General features: G+C 39.4%; 1 protein-coding gene across 2 annotated transcripts in view; it reads left to right on the forward strand.

The window, feature by feature from the left end:
- The window catches only part of GLRA2 (glycine receptor alpha 2), a 169,818-nt gene that overhangs the window by 49,276 nt on the left and 97,087 nt on the right, over positions 1-23,455 (forward strand). For both annotated transcript variants that reach the window (XM_054581183.1, XM_054581184.1), the window contains exons 4-6: positions 256-479; positions 20,519-20,601; positions 23,247-23,384. In XM_054581183.1, the coding sequence (XP_054437158.1) occupies positions 256-479; positions 20,519-20,601; positions 23,247-23,384 (445 nt within the window). The remainder of the gene's footprint in view (positions 1-255; positions 480-20,518; positions 20,602-23,246; positions 23,385-23,455) is intronic.

The raw sequence follows: 23,455 nt of genomic DNA on the forward strand, positions 1-23,455 counted from the left end.
TGGTATTACTTCCTCCCAGAATGAATAATTTAAACATAAAAATTCAACCAAGTCAACCTGGTTTGGTCGAGCCTTCTTTTTTTCTCCCCTCTGTTCACACTCTGAACAGAGCTGAGTGGTTTGTTTTTGACCAAGGTGTACATGGCCTGGTTTACTCAGACATCACCGAATCAGGGAAGAATGAGGGAGAAATGTAAGTGGACCTCGTAGGCCAGAATGGGTGATAAGTAACTCTTGTGCATGGCATTTCTGTAGGATTACCGAGTGAACATTTTTCTGAGACAACAGTGGAATGACTCTCGGTTGGCATATAGCGAGTACCCCGATGATTCCCTGGACTTAGACCCATCGATGCTGGACTCCATTTGGAAACCAGATTTGTTCTTTGCCAATGAGAAGGGTGCCAACTTCCATGATGTCACCACCGACAACAAATTGCTTCGGATTTCAAAAAATGGCAAAGTGCTTTACAGTATCAGGTAAGCTTCCTTTGGCTGCACCTGTTCGCTTCTCCATTTTTCTCCTGGCCTATAAATGCCTAATCCCACATGGCAAGATGTATCTGAATATTTGACTTTTGGGGTCTTTTGTTTAGCACTTGAATCTCAAAGCTGGTGAGAGTGTCAGAGGTTGCCATGGTCTCAGAAGTATGATTCTCTACAACAAAAATGTATTTGGTAGGATGGTGGATGGGTTATGGTATTGTGTAAATACCTGCACAAATGTGTTTTTGATTGAGTCAGTAAAGGAAGTAGAGGCCCTTAATTCAATGATCATTGAACATAATGTACAAAGTCTCATTTCAAATGATTCTGCCATTCCATAACATTTAACACCCACACACAGAAATTCAACTGATCAGCATGGTCACTGACAGCATATTTTCAGCTGGGTGAGTGGAAAACTGGTTCTAATCCCAGCTCTCTTTCTAACTAAACATGTGAACTTGATCTCTGAACTTTCCTTGGGCTCGAGCTTGTGATACACAACTCCTAAGATTAATTTTTGCTTTTATATTCGAATATGACCTCCAGAATCTTTATCACTCCAGGCTAAAAATAATCTCTCTTTCCTGAATTCTAGTAACAGTTCCTCTGTGAAGCTATAAAGCTCTTATTTCTTCCTATCTCAGAGTTTGGCTATTTCTGTACATAAAAACACAGATTTCTGGAATAAAACAAATCTAAAACCAAATCCAAACTTCACTGCTTACTAAGTAACATAACTTATAACCCTCAGCTACCTTAACTGTAAAATGGGGAACACCATATTTATCTCTGACTATCCATGTGAGAATGGATGCTATAGAGCAAATACTTTTTTGTGTAAAGGACTAGATACTAAGTGTTTTAGCTTTGAAGGCCAGACAGTCCCAACTCTCACAACCACTCAACTGTGCCACTGTAGCACAAAAGCAGCCAGGGACAAGAGTGAAACAACTGGGTGTGGCTGCATCTCAGTAAGACTTTATGTACAAGAACAGGCAGTGGACTGCATATGACCCTTTAGCCATGGTTTGCTGACCCCCGAAATAGAGTACCTAAAAATGCTTCACAGTATATCGCACAAGGGATGTTATCAATAAATAAAATAATGGCTGTCTGTATTTTTAAATTAACATTCTTTCTAATTAGTGAGTTCTTTAAAGCCAAAATATCTGGACTTTGCATCTTTTGTAACCCCTCCCAAATGCCCTAGGCAATGTATTGTATATTAGAGATATCTAATACATTGAATAAATATTGACATTTTTTAACATCTTATTTACCTTTATTTTTCTTATTTTATTTTAATTTTTTTCAAATACATTTGTCTCTGCCTCCCCCCACCACTTTCCCTTGCCCCCTCCCTCCTTCCCTCCCTAATACTGACATTTTTAAGATCATTTATACAATTCTTCCTTGCTCTCCAATATTATTACCACAAAAAGTGGACAGCTAGTATCTTCGCAAATAATTTTCACAAGTTTAGAGAGTCACCACCGTTAGAACCTCATTTCACAACCCTATATACCATTTAGGTCTGTGCTGTACACTCCATTCTTAACCTAGTCACTTCACAGCTTGCTGATGGCTAACGGCACTGAGGTTTTGTGGAACAAAAGAGGCTGCCTATCTGTAAAAAGTAGCAAAGTCACTGCTTGCACAAAGAATCAGGAAATTCCTCTATTTTGTTTTTTAAAAATTTCACTTTTATTTTTATAAAAGTTTTTAAGGAAACAAAATATTTCACACAGTGATGTGTTTGGTGTGAGATGCAGTAGTGGGCACAGCCTAAACTGACGTGACCTGATGAAATGGGACATATGTAGAGCGTGGTACAGGGAAGTAGAGTTATAAAAAGCAGCTCAGGGCATCAGCTGCTCCAGCTAACCCTCTGGGCTTTGAGTGGCATTTACCATAGTATATACCTGGCATTTCTCACTGATGAAATAAAACCAGTTTTTTCTCTTGTTCCATGAAGGCCTTTCTGTTCTACAACCATGAAGAATATAATGTTCCCCATGCCTACATCCAGAGGCAATTCCTCTATCTCTGGTTCCAACTGTAGCATATTACAGGCTCTGAAATTCTCTTAACAATTTTTTGGATTGAGTGGAGTTTGTCCTATGGCAGGCTGGGTTAGCTTTTCCTTTACTGTTGGTATTCTATGAGATTAGAGGGAAAGATCCTTGCGGTAGGAGAAACGGGCATGTCATCTTAGGGAAATGCAGCTCTTGGAAGATTTGAACTCCAGGAATCTGATTTGCTTGGAACTGTTTTCAATAAGCCAGACACTATGTTGGGCCTAGAGATCCAGAATTGCGTGAGATGTGGTACCTGTCCTGGAAGAGCTGCAGTCTAATACGGCAGGCAGACATCAGAGAAATTAACTAACAGGAATAAATAGAAAACAAGGAAAAGTGACTCTAACTTTGCACATGAACTGCGTTACTCAAATATTGTTAGAATTTGGGTGTTGGCACCCACACTCCCATTTACTTGAGTCACCGGACTCAATTTAAACTAGAGGGTATGGAGCACTGAATGCTAATATATGCCAAGGTGAATATGCCCAGGTCCAACCCAAGTTTAAGGCCAAGTGGGCTATAGTTTCTGATGTGTGAAATGTACTGGAAAGTCCCTGTTGACTTTCCATTAGGAAGGATTTTCCCTCTACTTGCAGGTTTACAGTGCATATACCCCTGGGATAGGAAATCCACTGGACTAAATTCACACTAAGCTGTAAAGAGCTGATATGAAATTTTCTTTTTGACAGTAGGTTTGATGCCCATGAAGAACAGTGAGAACTAGCATGCTGGATGCCTAAGAGGAGAAATCCAAAAGGACAAAGAGAGTTAAGAAAAATACAAGGAAGGGATATGACAGAAGTACCAAACATAAACTCATGAATTGCCTCCATCCTACACATTTAAATAATTTCTTAAACATTGGTCCACATTAAAAAAATATTCTGTAGTGGTTTTATATTTGCACATTCCTGAAACCTAAAGCAAATGGATAACGACATTTCATCCAGGAATGATTCCATGCTTTTTTAGCTTTGTAAGAGCAGAGGTAGAATGAACTCTGCATGGAAATCAAAGCCCAAGGGCTTGATGGCCAAACAAAAGTCCATTGACTTCATAATAAGCGAGAACACATTTCATAAGATTTTATATATCTTTTTCCCAAAAGGCAGGAGTTTAAAAAAAAACGAGGGGAGAGGAGAACAGAACGCTGTAACTGTTCAGTGGGTTCAGTCCACTTCTCCTCTGGTTTCTCCTTTAATATTCACTTCCTTATTATCTTTGATCTTACACTCTGTTTTTTTAAAAGTCTTGGTTGACCCATCTCATTAAGCATTGATCATCCCTGACCAAAGTGTAAACAGGGTCACACATCTTGCTTTGTACACCCTCCTCAGAGATAAATTCTAAATTCACGTTAGTTAACAAGGCCTGAATCCATAGTGGAATAATGAGGTGAGCCTCAAATCTTGTACATATCATTGCTCAAACAATATTTGTTGAATTGAGCATAACAAATTGCAGAAGAAGTCAGTGCATTGTGGGGTATGGTATGCAATACGAAAGAAAAAAGAGAAGATGAGTATTTTTGGAAAGAAACAGCTCATCTCACATGTCCACAATGTCTTTGCTAATACTTGTTTTTCCTTTACTTCCCAATGCTTCTGAAATTTTCTGCCAGACTCCTGACTTTTATAGATGCATCAGATTTTTTTAATGTGAAGGTATTACCTTGCAAAATATCTAATCTGACACCCTTGTTTTATTGATGAGGAAGTGACTCCTCTTGGAAATTAGGAGAGCTAAAGTAAAGGGAGCCCATAAATAGGAAAGCTAGGGCAAGAAGCAATGTTCTAGACTTCTATTTCAGTACTGTCATCTCCTACCCACATCAGTCTTTTATTGACTTCAACTCAAGTCTTCAGCTCAAGTCTGAAGACACAAAGACACAAACTGTTACAATTCCAAAGACGTGTCATTTTGGAACCAACCTTTTGGAAATTATTTTTTTAAAGGGTTATTGGAGGAAGAAGGTAAGATTTAGGATGAGAACACAGAGTATCTTCAAATTTTGCAAATGTCTGAAAAGACGTTAACTTCAAGATGCAACAATTGATTTTCAATAGGAAAATCTGTTGATAGTTTTATATAGCATATGTAGCTTATATAGCATATCTGCTTTCTGAAAAATTTCATTATCCCAGGGATCAAAGGGCTGATGAGCCTCATTAAGCCAACTCCTTACCTTTGGGCAACCTGTTGAAAACATCCTATTTTTACAGACCTTCAGCGAAGGAGATTTTATTTTCTTTCTTTGGACCCTACAATAATAATGTTACTCTAACACTGTAAAGAAATTCTTCCTTATCTTAAGTCACACTTGCTATAACTTAAATTAGTTACTTTTTATAGCATTTGTTTAACAAATGGCTATCATTTTTGGAAGAATGGAGGGATTATGTCATTGTTTTGCTTTCACACATTTTTGTCCCACAAGAGTTAGTGGATGTTTGGTCACCAACATTATGTTGCTGATCTAATTTGACTGTGTGTGCCACTTCAGCACCAAAATGTTCTTCATCTCACAATTGTCAGTTTGTACTATATTTGGGGCCTACATTTGAGGCCCCTACTCTGAACCGTATGATGTTGAATGTTATCCTGGTTACTTCTGATACTATAGTAGACATAATATAGGGTTTTAGACTCAAATATATTTGGGCTTGAGTCACTGGCCCCAGAACTAGCTGTGTGACCTAGGAAAATTTAACATCACTCTGAACCTCTATTTCCTCAGTTTTGAAAAAGAGATGGTTTTGTTAAGAGCATTAGTAAAATAAAATATATGTTATATGAATAGACAGTCAAAAGTGGCTTTGTAGTATCCTCTAGGGCCCTTTGGGATTTTTACATCATTTTTTTATTTTTCAGTTACAGTTGATGTACAATATTATATTAGTTTCAGGTATACACCCCAGTGGATAGATATTATATAACTTACTAAATGATCCTCCCAATAAATCTAGTACCCATCTGACACCATACATAGTTATTAGAATATTATTAACTATATTCCCTATCCTGTACTTTACATCTCCATAACTATTCTGTAACAATCAATTTATACTTCTTAATCCTTCAACCTTTTTTACCCGTCCCTTCCACCAGCCTCATATTTGGCAACTGTCAAAATGTTCCCTGTAATTATGAGTCTGTTTCTGTTCTGCTTCTTTGTTTATTTTGTTTTATTTTAGATTCAATTGTTGATAGATATGTATTTATTGCAATTTTATTGTTCACATTTTTATTATTTTCTTCTTCTTCTTAAAGAAGACCCTTTAACATTTCATGCAATACTGGTTTGGTAGTGATGAACCCCTTTACCTTTTTCTTTTCTGGGAAGCTCTTTATCTGTCCTTCTATTATAAATGATAGCTTTGCTGGGTAGAGTAATCTTGGTTGTAGGTCCTTGCTTTTGGCACTTTGAATGTTTATTGCCATTCCCTCTGGCCTGGAAAATTTCTGTTGCGAAACCAGCTGACACTCTTATGGGAGCTCCCTTGTAATTAACTACTTTTCTCTTGCTGTTTTTAAGGTTCTTTGTCGTTAACCTTTTGCATTTTAATTATGACATGTCTTAGTGTGGGCCTCTTTGGGTTCATTTTGTTTGGGACTGTAAGCACTTCCTGGACTTATATGTCTATTTCATTCACCAGATTAGGGAAGTTTTCTGTAATTATTTTTTTCAAATAGGTTTTCAATTTCTGGCTCGCTCTCATCTTCTTCTGGCACCCCCATGAAGCAAATGTTGGTATGTTTGAAGTTGTCGCAGAGGTTCCTTACACTATCTTCATTTTTTTTATTGTTTTTTCTTTTTGCTATTCTGATTGGGTGCTTTTTGCTTCCTTATAGTCCAAATTTGTGATCCGATTCTCAGATTCATCTACTTTACTATTGATTCCCTATAAATCAGCCTTCATTTCAGTTAGTATATCCTTCATATCTGACAGGTTCTTTTTTATGTTTTCTGTGTCCTTTTTTATGCTGTTGAAGTTCTAAGTTCAATACTCTTCCCCTAAATTCGTTGAGTATCCTTATAATCAGTGTTTTGAATTCTGCATAGTAGCTTGCTTGTCTTCATTTTGTTTAGTTCTTTTGCTGGAGTTTTATTCTATTCTTTCATTTGGGCCCTGTTCCTTTGTCTCCTCATTTTGGCTGCCTCCCTGTGTTTGTTTCTGTGAATTAGGTACAGCTTCTATATCTCCCAGGCTTGATAGATCAGCCTTGTGTAGTAGGTGTCCTAAGGGGCCCAGTGGCACAGCCTCCTCTATCACCCAAGTTGGGGACTCTAGCTGTGCGCTCCTCCCCCAAGGTTCTGAGACAATGAGTAAACTGACCAAGATAGATCCCTACAAACTCCTGACATTAAGAATGGGACTGACTCACTCCTTAAGGAGTATTTAATCCAAGGGCTACATGAAAACTGCAAGGGTCCTTAAATCCCCCTAAAACTGTATGCATATTTTGTATATTAGGTTATTTAAACTCATTTTGTTTGTTTAAAGGAAAAGGTCCTTATCTTTCTTAAGGGAGCTATAGCCTTCCAACTGATAACAACTGATTCAAGGTTTACTGCATGCTTCCAGTATGAATATGACCATAGCAATGTTGTTAAGGAAATACTATATACCTTCAGTATCTTCTTATTTGACTGACAAGGTACCTGGGGGCTTTTACTACCCTCCAACTGCAGAAAGCCCTCCAAATCATAAAGAATTATAGGATTGTCCCTCTACAACAGCACCTCAGGTCACCAAGGTGTCTGCCACCCTCATTATAATACCTTATCTGAACTGAAACTTATTCCTTTTTGGTGCCGGAGATGGTTTGCTTGTTAATCCCTTTTGATTCCATTCATAGTTCCAGGTATTGATGATTTAGTGCTCCACCTTCCCAGTAGTACTTGAGTTGTATAAAGAACTCTTGGGGATTGACAGATATTACAGGCACCACTGAGAGTACGTGGAGTGTAGATTTCTAGACAGATATGGAATGGTACTATCCCAACAATCCTATCTAATGACCGACTCTACCTACACACATGAAAGGGCAACTTTTCTCACATAGCCTCCCTTTCCTGACTCATCCTAAGGTCTGAGGCAAGAACTTCAAAAGATTCTAACTTTAGTTATAGAATGATTTCCATGGCATAGGAAAAAAGAACATTCTCTATTTAGATGTCAGAGCCAAAAATAAAATGTACAGTGAACTAAACCCTGTTTGAATGTTACCAATGGTGATACTTTGATTATCTTACTCTCAGTTTTGATGAGACACGTAAGCCCATATTTTCTGTTCGAAAGCAGCTATAAAAAGCTGTGATTTCTTCTCTCCGTGCTTATTTGGACCATGTTTATCTTTATATCCTATAATCCAGGCAAAATTACACTCTCATTTTCCAACTCTATGTCCAAATCCTCATTAGTTTTGTGACTTGATTTAATGCAGTAATTAATGAGTGTAACATAAGCACCCACATCAGAATTAAGCAGTGAGGCTTCAGAGAAGTGCTGGGCAATGCCATGGAAAGAACAATGATTCCATTCTTCCTAGAGGCAAGCAAGGCTGGGAGGGTGGGAGGTGCTGGCATGCATGTACACTGGTGGATTCGGCAAAGCCGAGTTAAGTCATGTGGAGGGGGTATTTTTGGACAGTGGTTTTCAAAAAGGTATGGCTAAGAGTAGAAGTATTGAAGGCTAGGAAGTGTGTTCTGTGCATGACAGACTCTCATAAAGTGCTATAAAGCTCTACTGAGCTCCTGATCTGGTCCAGAAATACACATACACTTAAGGACATAATATTGGTTCAAACACAACAGAGAAAGGGAAAAGAGGAAATTATACAAAGAAATACATGGCAGCTGGCATGACCACTTGTTCTTGACTGTTTACCTGGTTGACCTAGTAATAGCAACGAGTAGGCTTTCCTCCTTTTGAAGGTAACTTCCCGTTACATTAACATTCATCATAGTTTGCTTTGAAACCAATGGTGCAAAGAACAGAATATCGAGAGGGTAGCTCAGGGCATCAGGAGCTCCACACTTACATCATTTACTGTATCCTCCATACTTCCAGAACAGCCTCTCTAACCACATAAGTTCATCATTCTACATCTTAGTTTCCTTATCTATAAAATGAGTTTGAACCAGGAGACTAGATGAAGTCTGAGGCTCCTTCTAGCTCTATCATACTGATCTCCTCCTTCCCAAACCACAAAATTCCTTCTGGATGAGGAAATAACAGTGGGACCTTTATGTCCCTTGGATCTTGGTAGTCAGCAATAGGAGCTTTTAAATTTAAGGTGCCTGGACATTATTATCCTAGGTAAAAGAAGCCAGTCAATGAAAGACAAATACCATATGACCTCACTTATATGTGGAATCTAATGAACAGGATAAATTGATTAACAAAATAGAAACAGAGGCATGGACACATGGAACAGACTGACAGCTCTCAGAGGGAAGGTGGGAGGGGACTGGATGAAAGAAGATTGAAGGGGTTAGACAAAGAACATATATACATATGACCCATATACACAGACAACAGTGTGGTGATGGCCTGAGGGAGGGAGGATCAAGGGCTGGGTAGAGGTGGGCAAAGGGGAAAAACAGGAACAGGTATAATAGTGTCAATGATAAATTTAAGGTGCCTATCTCATACTCTTTTGGGGTATTTGAACCTTGCTCTTCCAAACTGAGTATCTAACTCCTGAGAAGAGGAACCTGATTTTGGAGTGGATAAGATTGGACTACCTGTAGTTGAAGAGGCAGCCTAACATTCAACATATAGTTTACACAATGACAAGTACTTAATACTGAACTCCCTATGGAGAAATTTCCCGATCACTTATTAGGTTATTCATACCCTGTGATTCAATCAGCAGCAGTATCCATGAGATATTATTTTAGAATGTTGTCATGAATTATAGCTTTATATACTTTTAGACAGTTATACAAAAATGGTTTGCTGGGACAATTATTACTTGGATATGTAGACTAATGGAAATCACATGGCAGATTTGAGTCAGCAGAGTTGAAGGGCTAATCTGTTATTAATCATTACCTGAGATTTCTTGTGGCAGGAAGCCAAAGAAAATTCAGAGGTCCTGGTGAGCCTGCTCAACTTATGTTGACATAGGCTTCTCCCTGGTCCATAGTGCTGCTTTTGAAAGTCTCCCTAGATGGCATTAATCTCAAAATAAACATGCATAGCATCCATGGTTCTTATGAGACCCATGAATTACCTTAGCACATTCTCATAGCACATAACCCAAAGAAAAGGTGCTCCACTTTAAAATGGAAAAAAAAAACCCTGTCCATCCTTTAAAGCCCAGCTATCCTTGCTTGTGGTATTTAAAATTATGAACCAACATCTGTTCTGAAGAGGATACATTTATCATTGGACAGTCACTTAAGACAATTAAGGACACATATAATTGTGTGAGGTTCCACACGCACCACGCACTCAGAGTCAGCCCATCCTGTATCTGATTGATCATTCCTTTCAAAGGACAAAAGAACAAATGATTTGATGTTTCATTTTAGTAGGGATATTTTTTAAAACATAAGCTGTTAGATGAAGGATATAAAACACCAAGTGAGCTGGGAGATTAAAGACAGAATTTTATGAGACTGTGGTGGGTGTCAGTTCTGAGGTTTAGGGAGAGTTGGATTCCAATCTAGTCTCACTAAGTGACCGGGAGAAGTCACTTAACCTTGCTTTGATCTGCAGTTATTCTCAGTTTCAGATGTACACTAAATGTTCAGTGAATGTGGTCCTTACCCGGGCGTGGCTGTAGGATAAAGGGGCAGGAAGAAGGAGCGACAGATCTCCCTAGCCTCCCTAACCCATGCATTTGGACGCTTCCTTATTTGGTGCCTGGTACACTCAGGATCCACTCCCCGTCGATGCTTAGTCCCAGGCAGATGGGTTCCTTGCCTTGGGTTTCCTCCCTTTGGGAGGCGTGTAGCTCATAGCAGAAGTGATCGTTTCATCTTCTTTCAGACAATGTCTTGGCCTCCCCCTTTAGCTGCTTGTTAAGAGTAGATGGAGGCATTGTGCCTAGTTTCAATGTGTTATCTAATCAAGGATGGATCATCCTACCATCTGACCAGCACTCTGTTCTCTCTCCAGCCTTTGCTACCAGGAGCATGGCCACCAACCCTCTGCCAGTTACCACAATGAAAGTCTTCATGTAGCAAAACACCAGCAAAGTAACACAATCTTCCTCTCCCCCTGTCAGCAGACACAAAGTTTAGTTTCCTTAAACCCAAATTTCCAGTGTACAAGTGCTTGTTCTCTCTCTGTTTTGCCAAAAGTAAATCAGTCCCAAACAAAATGTTAAGAAAATTGCTATAAGGTGCTTTTCTCTTTTCTTCACCTCAATGCTGCCATGAAATATCTGTGGACTTAGACATATAGCGACCATGGGACGCACAAGTCAGTCCTCATTATTTTAATGCACAGGCTAATAACATTTTAGCTTCATGAATGGGTATATAAATAATACTAGAAGTAAAATGACTTTGAAATTTAAAATGTAACTAAAATGTGGGCAGTATCAGTTATTTGAATCTTGGGTAATTTGAGCCCTTCGTTCTGGTGGTGCTCCACGTAGCCCTCTCCAATTCAACACCTTCAAAACATTTTCATTCAGGAGCTATCAAAGCATTTGGAAAAGTCATAGCTGCAGATTTATCAGTTGTGCTCCAAGTTGAATCCTATCCATATTTGGACTTAATTAACATGGGCCAACCATATGGGTGCACGTTTTCTGAAGAAACCAGGCACAGATGGGAGGAGATATTGTATTTTTGTCCTTCTCAGCTAGTATCGCTCCATGCACATGGGTATTTTCTGGAGTGCCTTTATAATGTTTGGTAAACATGGACCTTCCTAGTCACTCCCTGGCATTTTAGTCCGGGGAGAGGAGTAGGACAGCTGATGAATCAGCAGTGTCGCCATTCATTTCCTTCAAACTCCAAGGTCAACAGAGCAAAACGGGTCTTACATTTTCTTATTTGGAATTCACTAAGAGGATAGAGTCTAATCATACAGCTTAGGACCAACCTGCGGTTTAGGTTCAGCCCTGGACAGCACGAAAAAAAAGTCATTTATCTCTGGTGTCATTGCCACACTCTCCTGAAGCCTGTTTTCCATCCAGTATCACCCTTCTGTTTGCTACTCTCAGTATCAAAGTCTGCCCTTGGGGATATCAGTGGGGAATCTGGAAATCTATCAACTCATATATGCAAAGGAGGAAATGACTAACAGTACTTGAAACACAATTCTCTCCCTAGATTTGCATCTTAATAGTCATGGGAGCTTTTAGTTAATCATACATATATGCAGCTAACAGTTGACAGGTGTTTGATGCATTGGGCTCTTTCTGGAACTCCTAATAATTTACATGGCATGAATTTTCAAGCTTTACTTATGTGGAAAGCCTCCCCAGGGGCAGCCCCATATGCGCCTGCCGATGGGCCAGGTGAACAGCTCAGGGCTGCAATGAGCAGGACCTGCTCTATGCTTTATGCGATGAGTGATTCCAAAGCAGTCGTTTAATTACAGAGCTTTCAGATGAGTTTAAAATTTTCATATCTTGCCTGGGCTTTTGCTCACCATGGATCAAGATCATTTTGTGGGTGCCTTGGGTTTTGATTTGAGGACATCAAACGATTATTGAAAGTCATACTTCCCTGATAAACCCAAAGGGCTCCCTCAGGATCTAGGTCTGCAAGGGTCGATTATCTACTTACCCAATCAGTGCAAGCACTTATATAGACACCAAGGGATTAATTAAATGTCCTTTTCTTGATTCACTTCATGTGTGTCTGATTTACATAATCTGGAAGGATTCTTTAAAGGAGTATTTAGAAACAACTTTTAGAAGTTGAAAAACAAATGTACAAGTATTGAGATACAGTCCATTAAAATAACATATAAACATATAATATATATTAATAATATACTAATGATATCAAACTATGGTGTCCTTCAAGAGAGAAACCGTTCTTTCAAGTCTCTGATATGCATGGCACCCAATAAATGCTTGCTGGAAACTGCTGAGTGGTTTGTCTAGATTAGAACCCAGGCGGAGTTCTGTTTCACACTAATCCCTCCTCACTAAGAACCTGGCACTGGTCCTCCTGTGTGTTCCGCCCTCCTCCCTGACCAGCACCATGAGCTTCTGTACATTTTTACTTGAGGTCAATCCAATGCACGTCGCAGCCACCTCCCCAGCGTCCTCTGGAATTTCTCCACAGCTGACTTCTAGTCAGAGACCAGAGACAGTGCGCTGATACACTGCTGCCACCCTGAGCACTTCCATTGCCTACCTTTGCACATTCATGTGTGTTAATAAGCATGCTGGTTGGGTCCTTTCTGTGGCACCTGGAAAGTGTCCTCCCACCTCTCTTTGTAGCTGTCCCAGTTTTCTAGCCCCACCCACCATATTCTTGGTTGCCAGTGGACTAACCCCGTGCTCATGGGCCTGACTACCGGCATGCCTCTCCAGTGCGAACAAGGCTCTTGATTAGCCAAGCCCTCGTACCACCGGCCCTGCTCCAGCCCCTTAGAAGCCTCCTTGAGCCTAATGGTCTTGCCCCGGTTTCGAATAGAAAGTAATTATTTCCCAAAGAAAATGCTAGAGCTACTGAAAAATTGCAGGGCCCTTTCTCAATCCTCCTTCCTATTTCCCTGTCCAGATTTTCTTCTTTCAGTCTATATGTAGACCAATGATCTTCAGTCAATGTGCCACAAGAATTTTTAAAACATACAATGCCTGACTATTTAGTCAGGGGCACTGACCATTCTTCCCTTAGTGTGTGAAATTTAGAAAAATGACAATGGCCAACACAACAATAGCCATCCCATGTGAAAGGATCAAAATTATATCTACATTTTGTCAGATTCGCAAAAAGTGTATTTTTTGGTGTGCTGCAGAATTTTAGTAATTAGTCTGTGTGCACCATGAGATGATAAAGGTTGAATGCCGCTGATGTAAACAGTAATTAAAGTCATCCCTTAGAACATGCTGAAACAGTGCTTCTTAAAATGAGCTCCAGGACACCAGCGTCAGTATTGCCTGGGCTGCTTGCCAAGAGGGCCTGGGAATCTGCATTCCTACCCCACCTCCTCGGGTGGCACTTATGTCCACCAGAGTTTAAAACCTACTCTGCTAAAGGACATCTTGATCAGACAGATAGCCTGGCAGTATCTTTTAATCCAGGGGTTCCCAATCCCTGGGCTGCCGACAGGTACCAGTCCATGGCCAGTTAGGAACGGAGCCACACAGCACGAGGTGAGCAGACGGCGAGGGAGTGAAGCTTCACTCGCATTACTTCCTGAGCTCTGCCCCCTGCTCCCCCTGCCCCTGTGGAAAAACTGTCTTCCACAAAACTGGTCCCTGGTGCCAAAAAAGGTGGCAGCTGACTCCCTAACTCCTCCACCCCTCTTCCCATATGTGGGTTATATTAATGATGCACTTTTTAACTTGACTCCTAACTTGCCCCCAGTCTAATTTCACTTAAAGTCTAGATGGATTAAGATGACGCTCTTGTTTGATATTTGATGCATCCTATTAAATCTCTCTGACATTAGCATGTCATGTGGCTCAGAAATTTCAAGGTACAACTAGGAGGATTCAACAACCTTACTTTGTAAAGAAAGGCTGTCCTTATGTTCTTGGGGAAGAGTGGGTTGTGTCCTAGGATGTTGGATGACAAACCCATATGGGGACAAAAAATATCTCTCCTATATACTCAGATTGCCAGAAGGTTCCTACCTTAGGGGGGCTGGGTAGGAAAGGTGAAGGGATTAAGGGAAAAAAAAGCCCTCATAGACAGGCAACAGTATGGGGCTGACCAGAGGGAAAGGGGGTGGGGAGGTGAGAGAGGGCAGAGGGGGAATAAATGGTGATGGAAAGAGATTTGACTTGAGGCGGTGACCACAAAATACAATATACAGATGATGTATTTCAGAATTGTGCCCCTGAAACCCATATAATTTTATTAACCATTGTCACTCCAATCAATTCAATTTTTTTTAAAAAAAAAAAGCATTATAACTTGCACCTAAGGCTTTATCATATTCAGGAGTGCAAATTCACCTATAAGAGGAAATCCTTTAAGCTGTTCACCTTCACTCACAGTTTAGAATCAGAGAGATTTTGATCAGCATAGGGATTTGGGTGGAGAATGAGGCCCAGAGATGTAGCCAAGGTCAAATAGCTCTTTATAGGTGAGCCAGGTCAACCAGCCAGTTCCCTGGGTCCACAGTCAATGATGCTTCCACTGTGTGAGGCTGCTGGGGAAGGCTGGAGGGGGTTTGAAACAGGACAGGTCAGGAGAAGTCTGGAGGCCCAAAGAAAAATAAAAGGGACACAGGGCATCTAAGGTGTCTGCAACCTGCTCTGCTGGCTTCACAGACAAAAGAGACTAAGTTAGTAACCGATTCTTTTTCTCAGGAGGAAATGTGGTAGAGTAGAAAATAATAAATGAACTTTGACTGTTGAAGTTGGGCTCAAATCTAATTCCGGTTACTCACTGGTTTTGTGACTTAGGGACAATGGCTTAATCTCTTCAATTTGCTTATCTCAAACACAGTGAGAATGCTGTCTGACTCCTGCGATGGTACTCCAAGACTATAAAATAATGAGAGTGCTTGTCCTTCAGCAGGTGCTCAGAGAATTGTGACTCTTAATACTATTGTCGCCATCACTTTCTAATTTTTTCCTTATTATTTTAATCCTAAAAGAACACCGTAGGTTCCACCCCCTTTGACACATCCACAAAGTGCTGAGGGTTTGGAACATTCTGTATAGTGTCCAAAATGTGGTCCCCAAACAAAGAAATAGCAAGATCCTTGAGAGTCTTTTGCTTCTCCCGAAAAACACAGAAGCATCCTCTTATGCTTAGTTTTTAAACAAGACAGACCACTGTATCTATTAGAATTCACTCTCTGAGAGTTACCTACAAAGAAGTTACCATAAGACTATCAGCTGATTTCTCCAAAGAAACCTTGCAGGCACGAAAGGGCTGGAGAGAAGTATTCAAAGTCATGAAAGGCAAGGACCTCCATCCACGATGACTCTATCCAGCAAAGCTATCATTTAGAATGGAAGGGCAGAGAAAGCACTTCCCAGATAAGGTCAAGGTCAAGGAGTTCATCATCATTCACCAAGCCCTTATTACATGAAATGTTAAAGGGACTTATCTAAGAAAAAGAACAAGATCAAAACTATGAACAGTAAAATGACAACAAACTCACAGCTATTAACAACTGCACCTAAAAACAAGAACAAAAACAAGCTAAGCAAACAACTAGAACAGGAACAGAATCACAGAAATGGAGATCACATGGAGGGTTATCAGCAGGGAGCGGGGAGATTGGGTGAAAAGGTATAGCGAATAAGAAGCATAAATGGTAGGTACAAAATAGACAGGGGAAGGTTAAAAATAGTATAGGAAATGGAGAAGCCAAAGAACTTATATGTATAACCCACGGGCATGAACTAAGGAGGTGGGAAATACTGGTGGGAGGGATGAAGGGTGGAGGGGGATATTGGGGAGAAGAAAATGGGACAACTATAATGGCATCATCAATAAAATGTATTTTTTTTTAAAAAAGAATTCACTCTCCCAAAATAGTACATTGGCAATCTTTGCCTTAGGCAAGCAGGTCACTCATTAAAATTTGTATTTCTATCTGAAAATTTGTTTTCTCCTCAAATGGTTTTCTTTTACCTGAGAATCTTTCACTGGAAATAAACTCCCAGTCCTAATACTACCGAGTTCCTTATGAACCAGTATGAATCAAGGTGCTTCTGTCCGCCACAATGTTGAAAAGTTAAATAATGAATTTGAATCTTCTAGCAATGTGAAAACAGTCCTAAACCATGGACCCAGCTACCTGTCCAAGGTTCAAAGGCACGTGGAGGAGCTTCCTGGCTTTCCTTCATCATGGTTCACTTTATTCCTGGTGAGAACCTGCTAGCAACTTACACAAGGGGCCAGGCAAGTTTTGCTGGCTTACTTAGCCTGTCTTGTAGTTTGGCAACACCATACAGGCTCTGATGAGCAGGCTCTTCTCTTCTAAATCCTTTATGTTTTCCCATTTCTGCAGAATAACAGCTTGACACTCTCCCACAGAACTTTAGGACATTCATTCATTTGTTCAACAAATATTTGCAGACTACTTGCTCTGCGCCAGGCACTGTTTTAGACGGCAAAGAACAGAGTCCCAGCCTACGCGGTTCTTGCATTGCAACAGGGGACGAATAAAGAAGTAAAAATATAACATTTGATTAAAAAACTAAAAGGAACTGAGACAAGTTACAAGGTCTGCATCTATTAGTCACTGAAATTTTAAGTAAGGTATAAACCCAAGAGCTGGTTGGATGAGCAAGGTGAGCTAAATAGGAGAGTAGTAAGGAAGGGAGGTGAGATTTTTGGGAGCCTGACTTCCTATGCTTTGTTTTCTTCTCTTGCCTTTAAAATTGAAATGTTTGCTCAGCCTCCTACTCTCAGTAAAGAAGCAGGGCCTCTGTGTAAGGAAACTCTATTCCTTCCCTTGTGCAAACAGGAGCTTGAATGCCGGCCACAGTGACAGCGGGGGAATGTGCGACAATGCTCCAGGAAATGAATTCTTTAACAAAAATCAAACGGAAGACGGGCAGCCACAGCTCGCTGCCTTCAGGTGCAGGGGCCTTCATATTTTAGATTACGGAAAAAAGGAGAGAGCAAATCTGACGTGCTGTAGACAGTGTCTGCCGGCAAACAGTCTGAGTTCCAGTGAAAAGACTTTCTGTGAGACCCACCCAAAACAGATGGCGTTCCAGAGAAAAGGAGCCTGGATGTGTCAGTCTTATTCCATACAATTTCTGCATCTGTACAAAAGATTAAGCTCATTTTTCCCCAAAATAGTTTTAAATTAAAAAATAGCTTTTCAAAAAATAAAAGCAGTGGGGGTTACTTTTGAAGGTCCTTGACTGGGAAGAGAACACAGGGGAACATCCTGGGATGATGGGAATATTCTCAACCTGGATCTGGGTGCTTGTTAAATGGGTGGATATATTAAAAAAGTGTAAACTCAATAAAACTTCACCTGCACCCTGAAAAAAAAGTCATCACAATACAACAATATTTGTCATTTTACTGTGTTTTATAGTAACTTCAATGAAAAAGGAAAAAAATAAGTAAAGGGCAAGTCCACATTTTAGGCTGCGGATGTGTAGTAAACTGAACACCATAAACTATGTGCTCTGCAGCTTACGAAGGGACCGATTCAGACCTTTACAGCTGCTTCCCATCTGCTCAGCATGAGTGAGCAAACCAAAGAGTTAACTTTCTCCTAGCCACTGGCATGCATCGCATTTCAATGCTAAACCTATCTAGAAAGGAAATTAGAAAACAAATAAGGAAGAAGGGAAATACCCACTGAGTTCTCAGCTCAGACAGAATTCAGAGACCTTTGCATGCTGGTTGCGAACTTCTCTTAGTGGAGTTTTCCATGCTGGTAATAGTTTGATCCCAAGAATTCCTGGTCCCCTTAGGAATGGTAGATCTGCCACAAAGGCAGAAATAATTGTGTAAGGCCTCTGCTCCCTAAATAAATGTAAAAAGGTCACTTCACAGAAGAGTTGTATTTAGAAAACCTATGATTAAGACTATTAAAATTGGGTTGTTTCCAACAACAAACAAAATACAGCTGAATTCCACGTTGCATGCTTTTTAAACTGTATTTGTCCACTACTATTACTTTCTAATTTCTCCTAAGTAAGAAGCTTCCAGATTTTCTGGTTTTGATTCGCTTAAATTCTGTACATGCCCACTGATTATTTTTGTATGATGAACATATTTTTGTTTGATGAAAATATTTTCTCTTTAAAAACAGAAAAGAACAGACTCGCCTTGTGTTAATGACAATTTTAAACCCATAGATTCTTTTGAGGTTTTTATCCCTTAATAAAGTGTCAGATTTTTAAAAATTGATTACTAAAGATTTTCCTTTTGCTCCTTTTACTCTGCTTTTATTTTAAAGCGTTCATGTCATTAATCTCAATAAAACTGTGTTTTCGAAAATATAAAGTCTAGTATGCTGGGAAAAAATCTAAATATCTATATCATATCTGTATCTCTAAATGAACTCCATGATTGACAAAAATTATTTTTTCTAAAATGTTATTAAGTCAGCTGTTGAGAACTCAAAAATCTATTTTTTCCCTCTAGAAACATGGTATTTGTGTTCTCAGAATAGCCCACAAAAACTAGGTAACTTATTTAGCAATGAAAGTAAAATATTGTATGTCTATGGGAAAATTTAAATAACAATAAAAATATTATAATAATAGCAGTAGCAGAAGATTACTGAATAAAACAGAATTTTATAATTTTACCTTTTAGCTATTGTTTGAAGACGTGCTTAATTACATGAAAGACATCTTCAAATAAACTATGTTTGTCAATACAGATAATGCAGAATAAATAGTAAAAGCAGAATATGAATCATCCTACCAACCAAAACTGTCTACTCTTATAGTGTTATGCTTATCTCCAAGAATGGAAATACATTTTTTTACATAATTGAGATTACACTGCACTGTTTTGTATCTTGCTTTTCCCAATCGCTGTTTAGTTTAACTAGTTTGAAGAGCATCAGCATAGACTTTTTTGTCTAATCACACTTCAAACCTCAAATCTCTTCCTTCTTTCAAGTAAATGCCACTAGTTTTTGTTTCATCTTGGCTGCGATAGGATGTGTACAATGAGGCGAAGGAAGAAAAGAGAAGAACAAGCATGCCAGCAAGGCAGAGTTTTGGTCACAGTGCCCGAGTCAGAGGGGTCTATGGATACAAAGGACTTTTCAGAGGAAAGAAACAGAAACTGGAGCAGTGAACTTGAGAATAACAGGAATTCTAGTATGGAAGCTCAATGGGAATAAGCATCATTTTATCCTACCCCATCATCTGGAAAAGAGATGAATGTTGACCAAGTTTAAGGTGTTGCTTTGGGGACAGAGTTAGTTTGAGGCAATAATGGGAAGGGAACCCAGGTATGCTAATTCTCAACCTTAATCTATATCTTGACTCTCAGAAGTATAGAAACATTGAAGAGCAATAGGTATGCACCATCTCCTTGAGGTCTAACAAAAGGAAATGGTGGAAAAGAGATCGCAGCTCAAACAGTAGCCCAGTGACATGAGGCTTGATCAGAGCTGGCTGAAGCTCAGGAAAAGTCAAGGATAAAAGAAAAAGAGAGCAGAGGAGCCCTCTTAGGTGCCGAGAAGTGAAGACTATGTACAAGCCACTATCCTTAAATGCTTTTCTTTCAGCTCAAGGATTACATGCTCCAGATTTGTCAAAATTCTAGAATGAATGCTGCAATATATTGTTAACTCACCCACACAGATTAGCAAATGGAATGACACTGGAGTTAGTTAACATTCACTCATTTAAGGAAAATAGAACCGATGCTCAATCACAACCAAATACCTGTATCACAACCTTTCCGGTCATTGAAGCAAAGGCCACCTGCCCAAAGCATAAATCTTAAACACTATAAACTTTCTGTCTTTTGGACAGCAGCATGGGTAAGAGTCCACTGTCCTTGTTACACTATTTCTCAGTGCCCTTGTTGATTTCAGCATAAACTTATGACCGGTGACTACTGGGAAGGTAGAAAGGAGTCAGAGGTTGGAAGATGGGAGATAGAGAATAAGGGGTTATAGTGAAATTCTACCAATGATGGTGAATTTTAAAAATAAAAAGCCTTGAAAAATACAAAGCATCTCCCTGAGTGAGGGCTTGGATTCCATTATATGAGTCAGTGTTACTTAGCTTTAATACCAAATGTATTTTTGGTTTGCTTCTTAAGAATCACATCTTACAGATGAAGAACTTGCTTGCTCATTCATTCATTCATTCATTCATTCATTTCTTTATTTTGCTAAGGCTCACTTTGACCTTATCCTGTCCCATGGACTTGAAGAACTTCCCCATGGACGTCCAGACTTGCACAATGCAGCTGGAGAGTTGTAAGTCACCATTGCTGAAATGATTGCCTGCTTGTTTGAATCAATAACCTGCTTCTTCTAGTGTGTAATTAAGGAGAAAAGGCCCAGCAGTCTTATTCTCTACCTACTTACCAATTTCCAGGGTCCTAATAAAAGGGCAAGCAAAAGTGTGTGTGCATGTCTCATGCCTAATAGACTATTTTTCCAAGTAAAATGTCAAATAACTCATCTTTCTCAAAAAAACAATCCTGATTGAATAAGCTTTTCTTTGAAATGAAAATATCTCTTGGGAAAATTAAGTTTATTAGTCATTCAAGCTCTATAATGAATTGCCCTCTAATCAGAAAAGTGTATTTCTTTCTCACTCATGGTCATATAGACCATCAGCCCAAAGGGATTTTGGCAGGAAAGGATAACTGATTTGAGGCCAAGGTACAGGAGCTTTAGTGAGGAGAGGATGCAAACCTGAGGGGCAGGAGATGATATGCGATGAAAGGCATCTCCTTTAGATGGGCAGTGGGTACATTAAGGCCTGGTGAAGACAGTAGAGAAATGCTGTCTACTTTGTCCCCTTTATTCCTTAGCCCTGATACCACTAAAATCTTTGACACATGCCATACGCTGCTAATGCCTTCAAGGTAATGGGATTTTCAGTCAAGAGACATGAAATTTTTTTGGCTTACTCTGTCAGTTTCTCTATTTGTGAAATGTAGAGACTAGTACGTCCTACTGACCTACAGGTATGTTAAGAGATTTATTGAGGAAATACTTGTAACTTCTTGATTTAGAAAAATAATAAATAATATATATTAAAAGACATATCGACTATTATTTAAAAAGGGGCAGTGACAGGGATTCCTATCAATCATTTAAAATCACCATAGAATTCCGCTGAACCTTCCTACAGAAACAAAGAACATAATGAAATGTCTTTGTTTTAAGAAGTTGTCAGGGACAAAAAGAGAATTTCTGATTAACGATAAACTTTATGTATTCTTTTTGTCCCCTATCTCCCCTTCTCTTGAGCAAAAAAACTAAGAAACACATTTTCTTACACAACGATTCCTTCTCTGTCTTCTCTACTGCTCCAAACTCACCCCTGCCTCAACCCAACACGGATGTTCTCTGTAAAACAACAATCATAGCTGTCATCTGAGGCTCCTTCAAGGCTTAAAGAACTCCAAATAGTAAATATGGTTGGTACTTGCAGGACCTACAAGTAGGAAAATCAAAGAAGCAGTGATGTGTTTACCACTTTGAATGTGAAGGGTAAAAATTACTCTTCACTTTTCTACCCTCATATTACCTCCTCCTTCCCCACCTCCTCACCTCTTCTGCCAGGTTGGACCTTCAGGCTGGCTGACAAGGACTATTACTGTGGTGGCCAGCAAGAAGTTTACCAGACAAGCATATGGGGTATTGGATGAGCTTCTAGTATTTGCTGTAGTTACCCGAGTACTCATACAGCATGGCAATAGGTTTGGCCATTCTCTCTGTAGACCATCAATGCTTGTACAGCATCCTCTTTGTAGTTCCTTTTTTTCCAGATTAATTTTTGGCTTTGAATGGAAAAGGTGGTCCAAACAAAGAAGAAAGTAGATTCCAATTGACTTTGCCATTAAATCCTGGGTAGCTTTAGAGAGTCACTAAGTTGCAGTAAACAATTATAACAACCTATAAACTTAAGAAACATGTACTGGCCAATCAAAACCTCACATAATATTCATTGCCCTCCTTACTCTGATTTTAGTGTTCAAATATCACAAACAAAGGGAGAGGATAGATAAATGGAGTCTGAAGGAAGAGTAGCCTTCTTTTCTGGGGTGTAGAAAGATCCAGAAGCACTTTATAGATAATGACATAGTTAACAGGAACTTGGAGACTAAGAGCTAACTTTGGTTTAGTAAACTGATAGCAATCTTACTTTGGATGGTTCAAAAGTCATGTAACAATATGACCTTATATATAAAGAATGTTTTATTTCATATTAATCGTTGTGATGAGTGGACCCATTTAGCAAGACACTAGCACAAATAAAGATGTTTGAATTGCATATTCTGCAACTTCCTCTTAGGCTAACTGCCTCTAGTCTTCCCACTTACTAAAGGCAACTAAAGATTAACCATGAGGACCGTAATGTAAGTTTTCTGAAAACAAAGCTAATAGACCCTAGAAGAGGGGCCAAGTTGCAATGGGAATGTTTTAGGCCTGTGATGAATTCATTCTCATTAAACATAAAAAAAAAAAGAATGTCTTTCATTTGAAATACTAAGGCTAGCATCATGAATTGTATTGTCTTATTGGATTACCACAGACAAGAGCTCTTTCAAATAAAGACAATCTCCAAGGGGTTATGTTTGTTTACTTGTTTGTTCTTCAGAAAGATTTAGTGAAGAAAGCAGAAGAAAATGGACTTGAGAGATTCCATTTTCTCATTAAACAGGAAAAAAAAGCCATTCAGAAATAGCTTGCTGTCTTCAATTTCTTTGGCTCCAATAACATGTAGTTGCCATGATGATTGCAGCTATTTTATTGAAAAGTCTCTTGAACTGATTGAGCATGTGTCTACTTTAGATGATTTTCTTACTAGTTTCTTTATACGGCTAGTCTTCCAAGGTTTCATGGACAGACGCATTCACTTGTTCACTGTGCTTTGTTTACCCCAGTTGGGTACACGATGAATGACCTGATATTTGAATGGTTAAGCGATGGTCCAGTTCAAGTTGCCGAAGGATTGACTCTGCCTCAGTTTATTTTGAAAGAAGAGAAGGAACTTGGCTACTGCACAAAACACTACAATACCGGTAAGTGTTCTTTCAGCTGCTAAACCCAAGTGGGCTCCAGCTGCAGCTTGGGTTGTATAGCCCGTTGCTTT

The sequence above is a fragment of the Pteronotus mesoamericanus genome, unplaced genomic scaffold (assembly GCF_021234165.1).
Source record: "Pteronotus mesoamericanus isolate MK-2021 breed Mesoamerican mustached bat unplaced genomic scaffold, CSHL_Meso_final contig_65, whole genome shotgun sequence".
In the NCBI taxonomy this organism is placed as follows: Eukaryota; Metazoa; Chordata; class Mammalia; order Chiroptera; family Mormoopidae; genus Pteronotus; species Pteronotus mesoamericanus.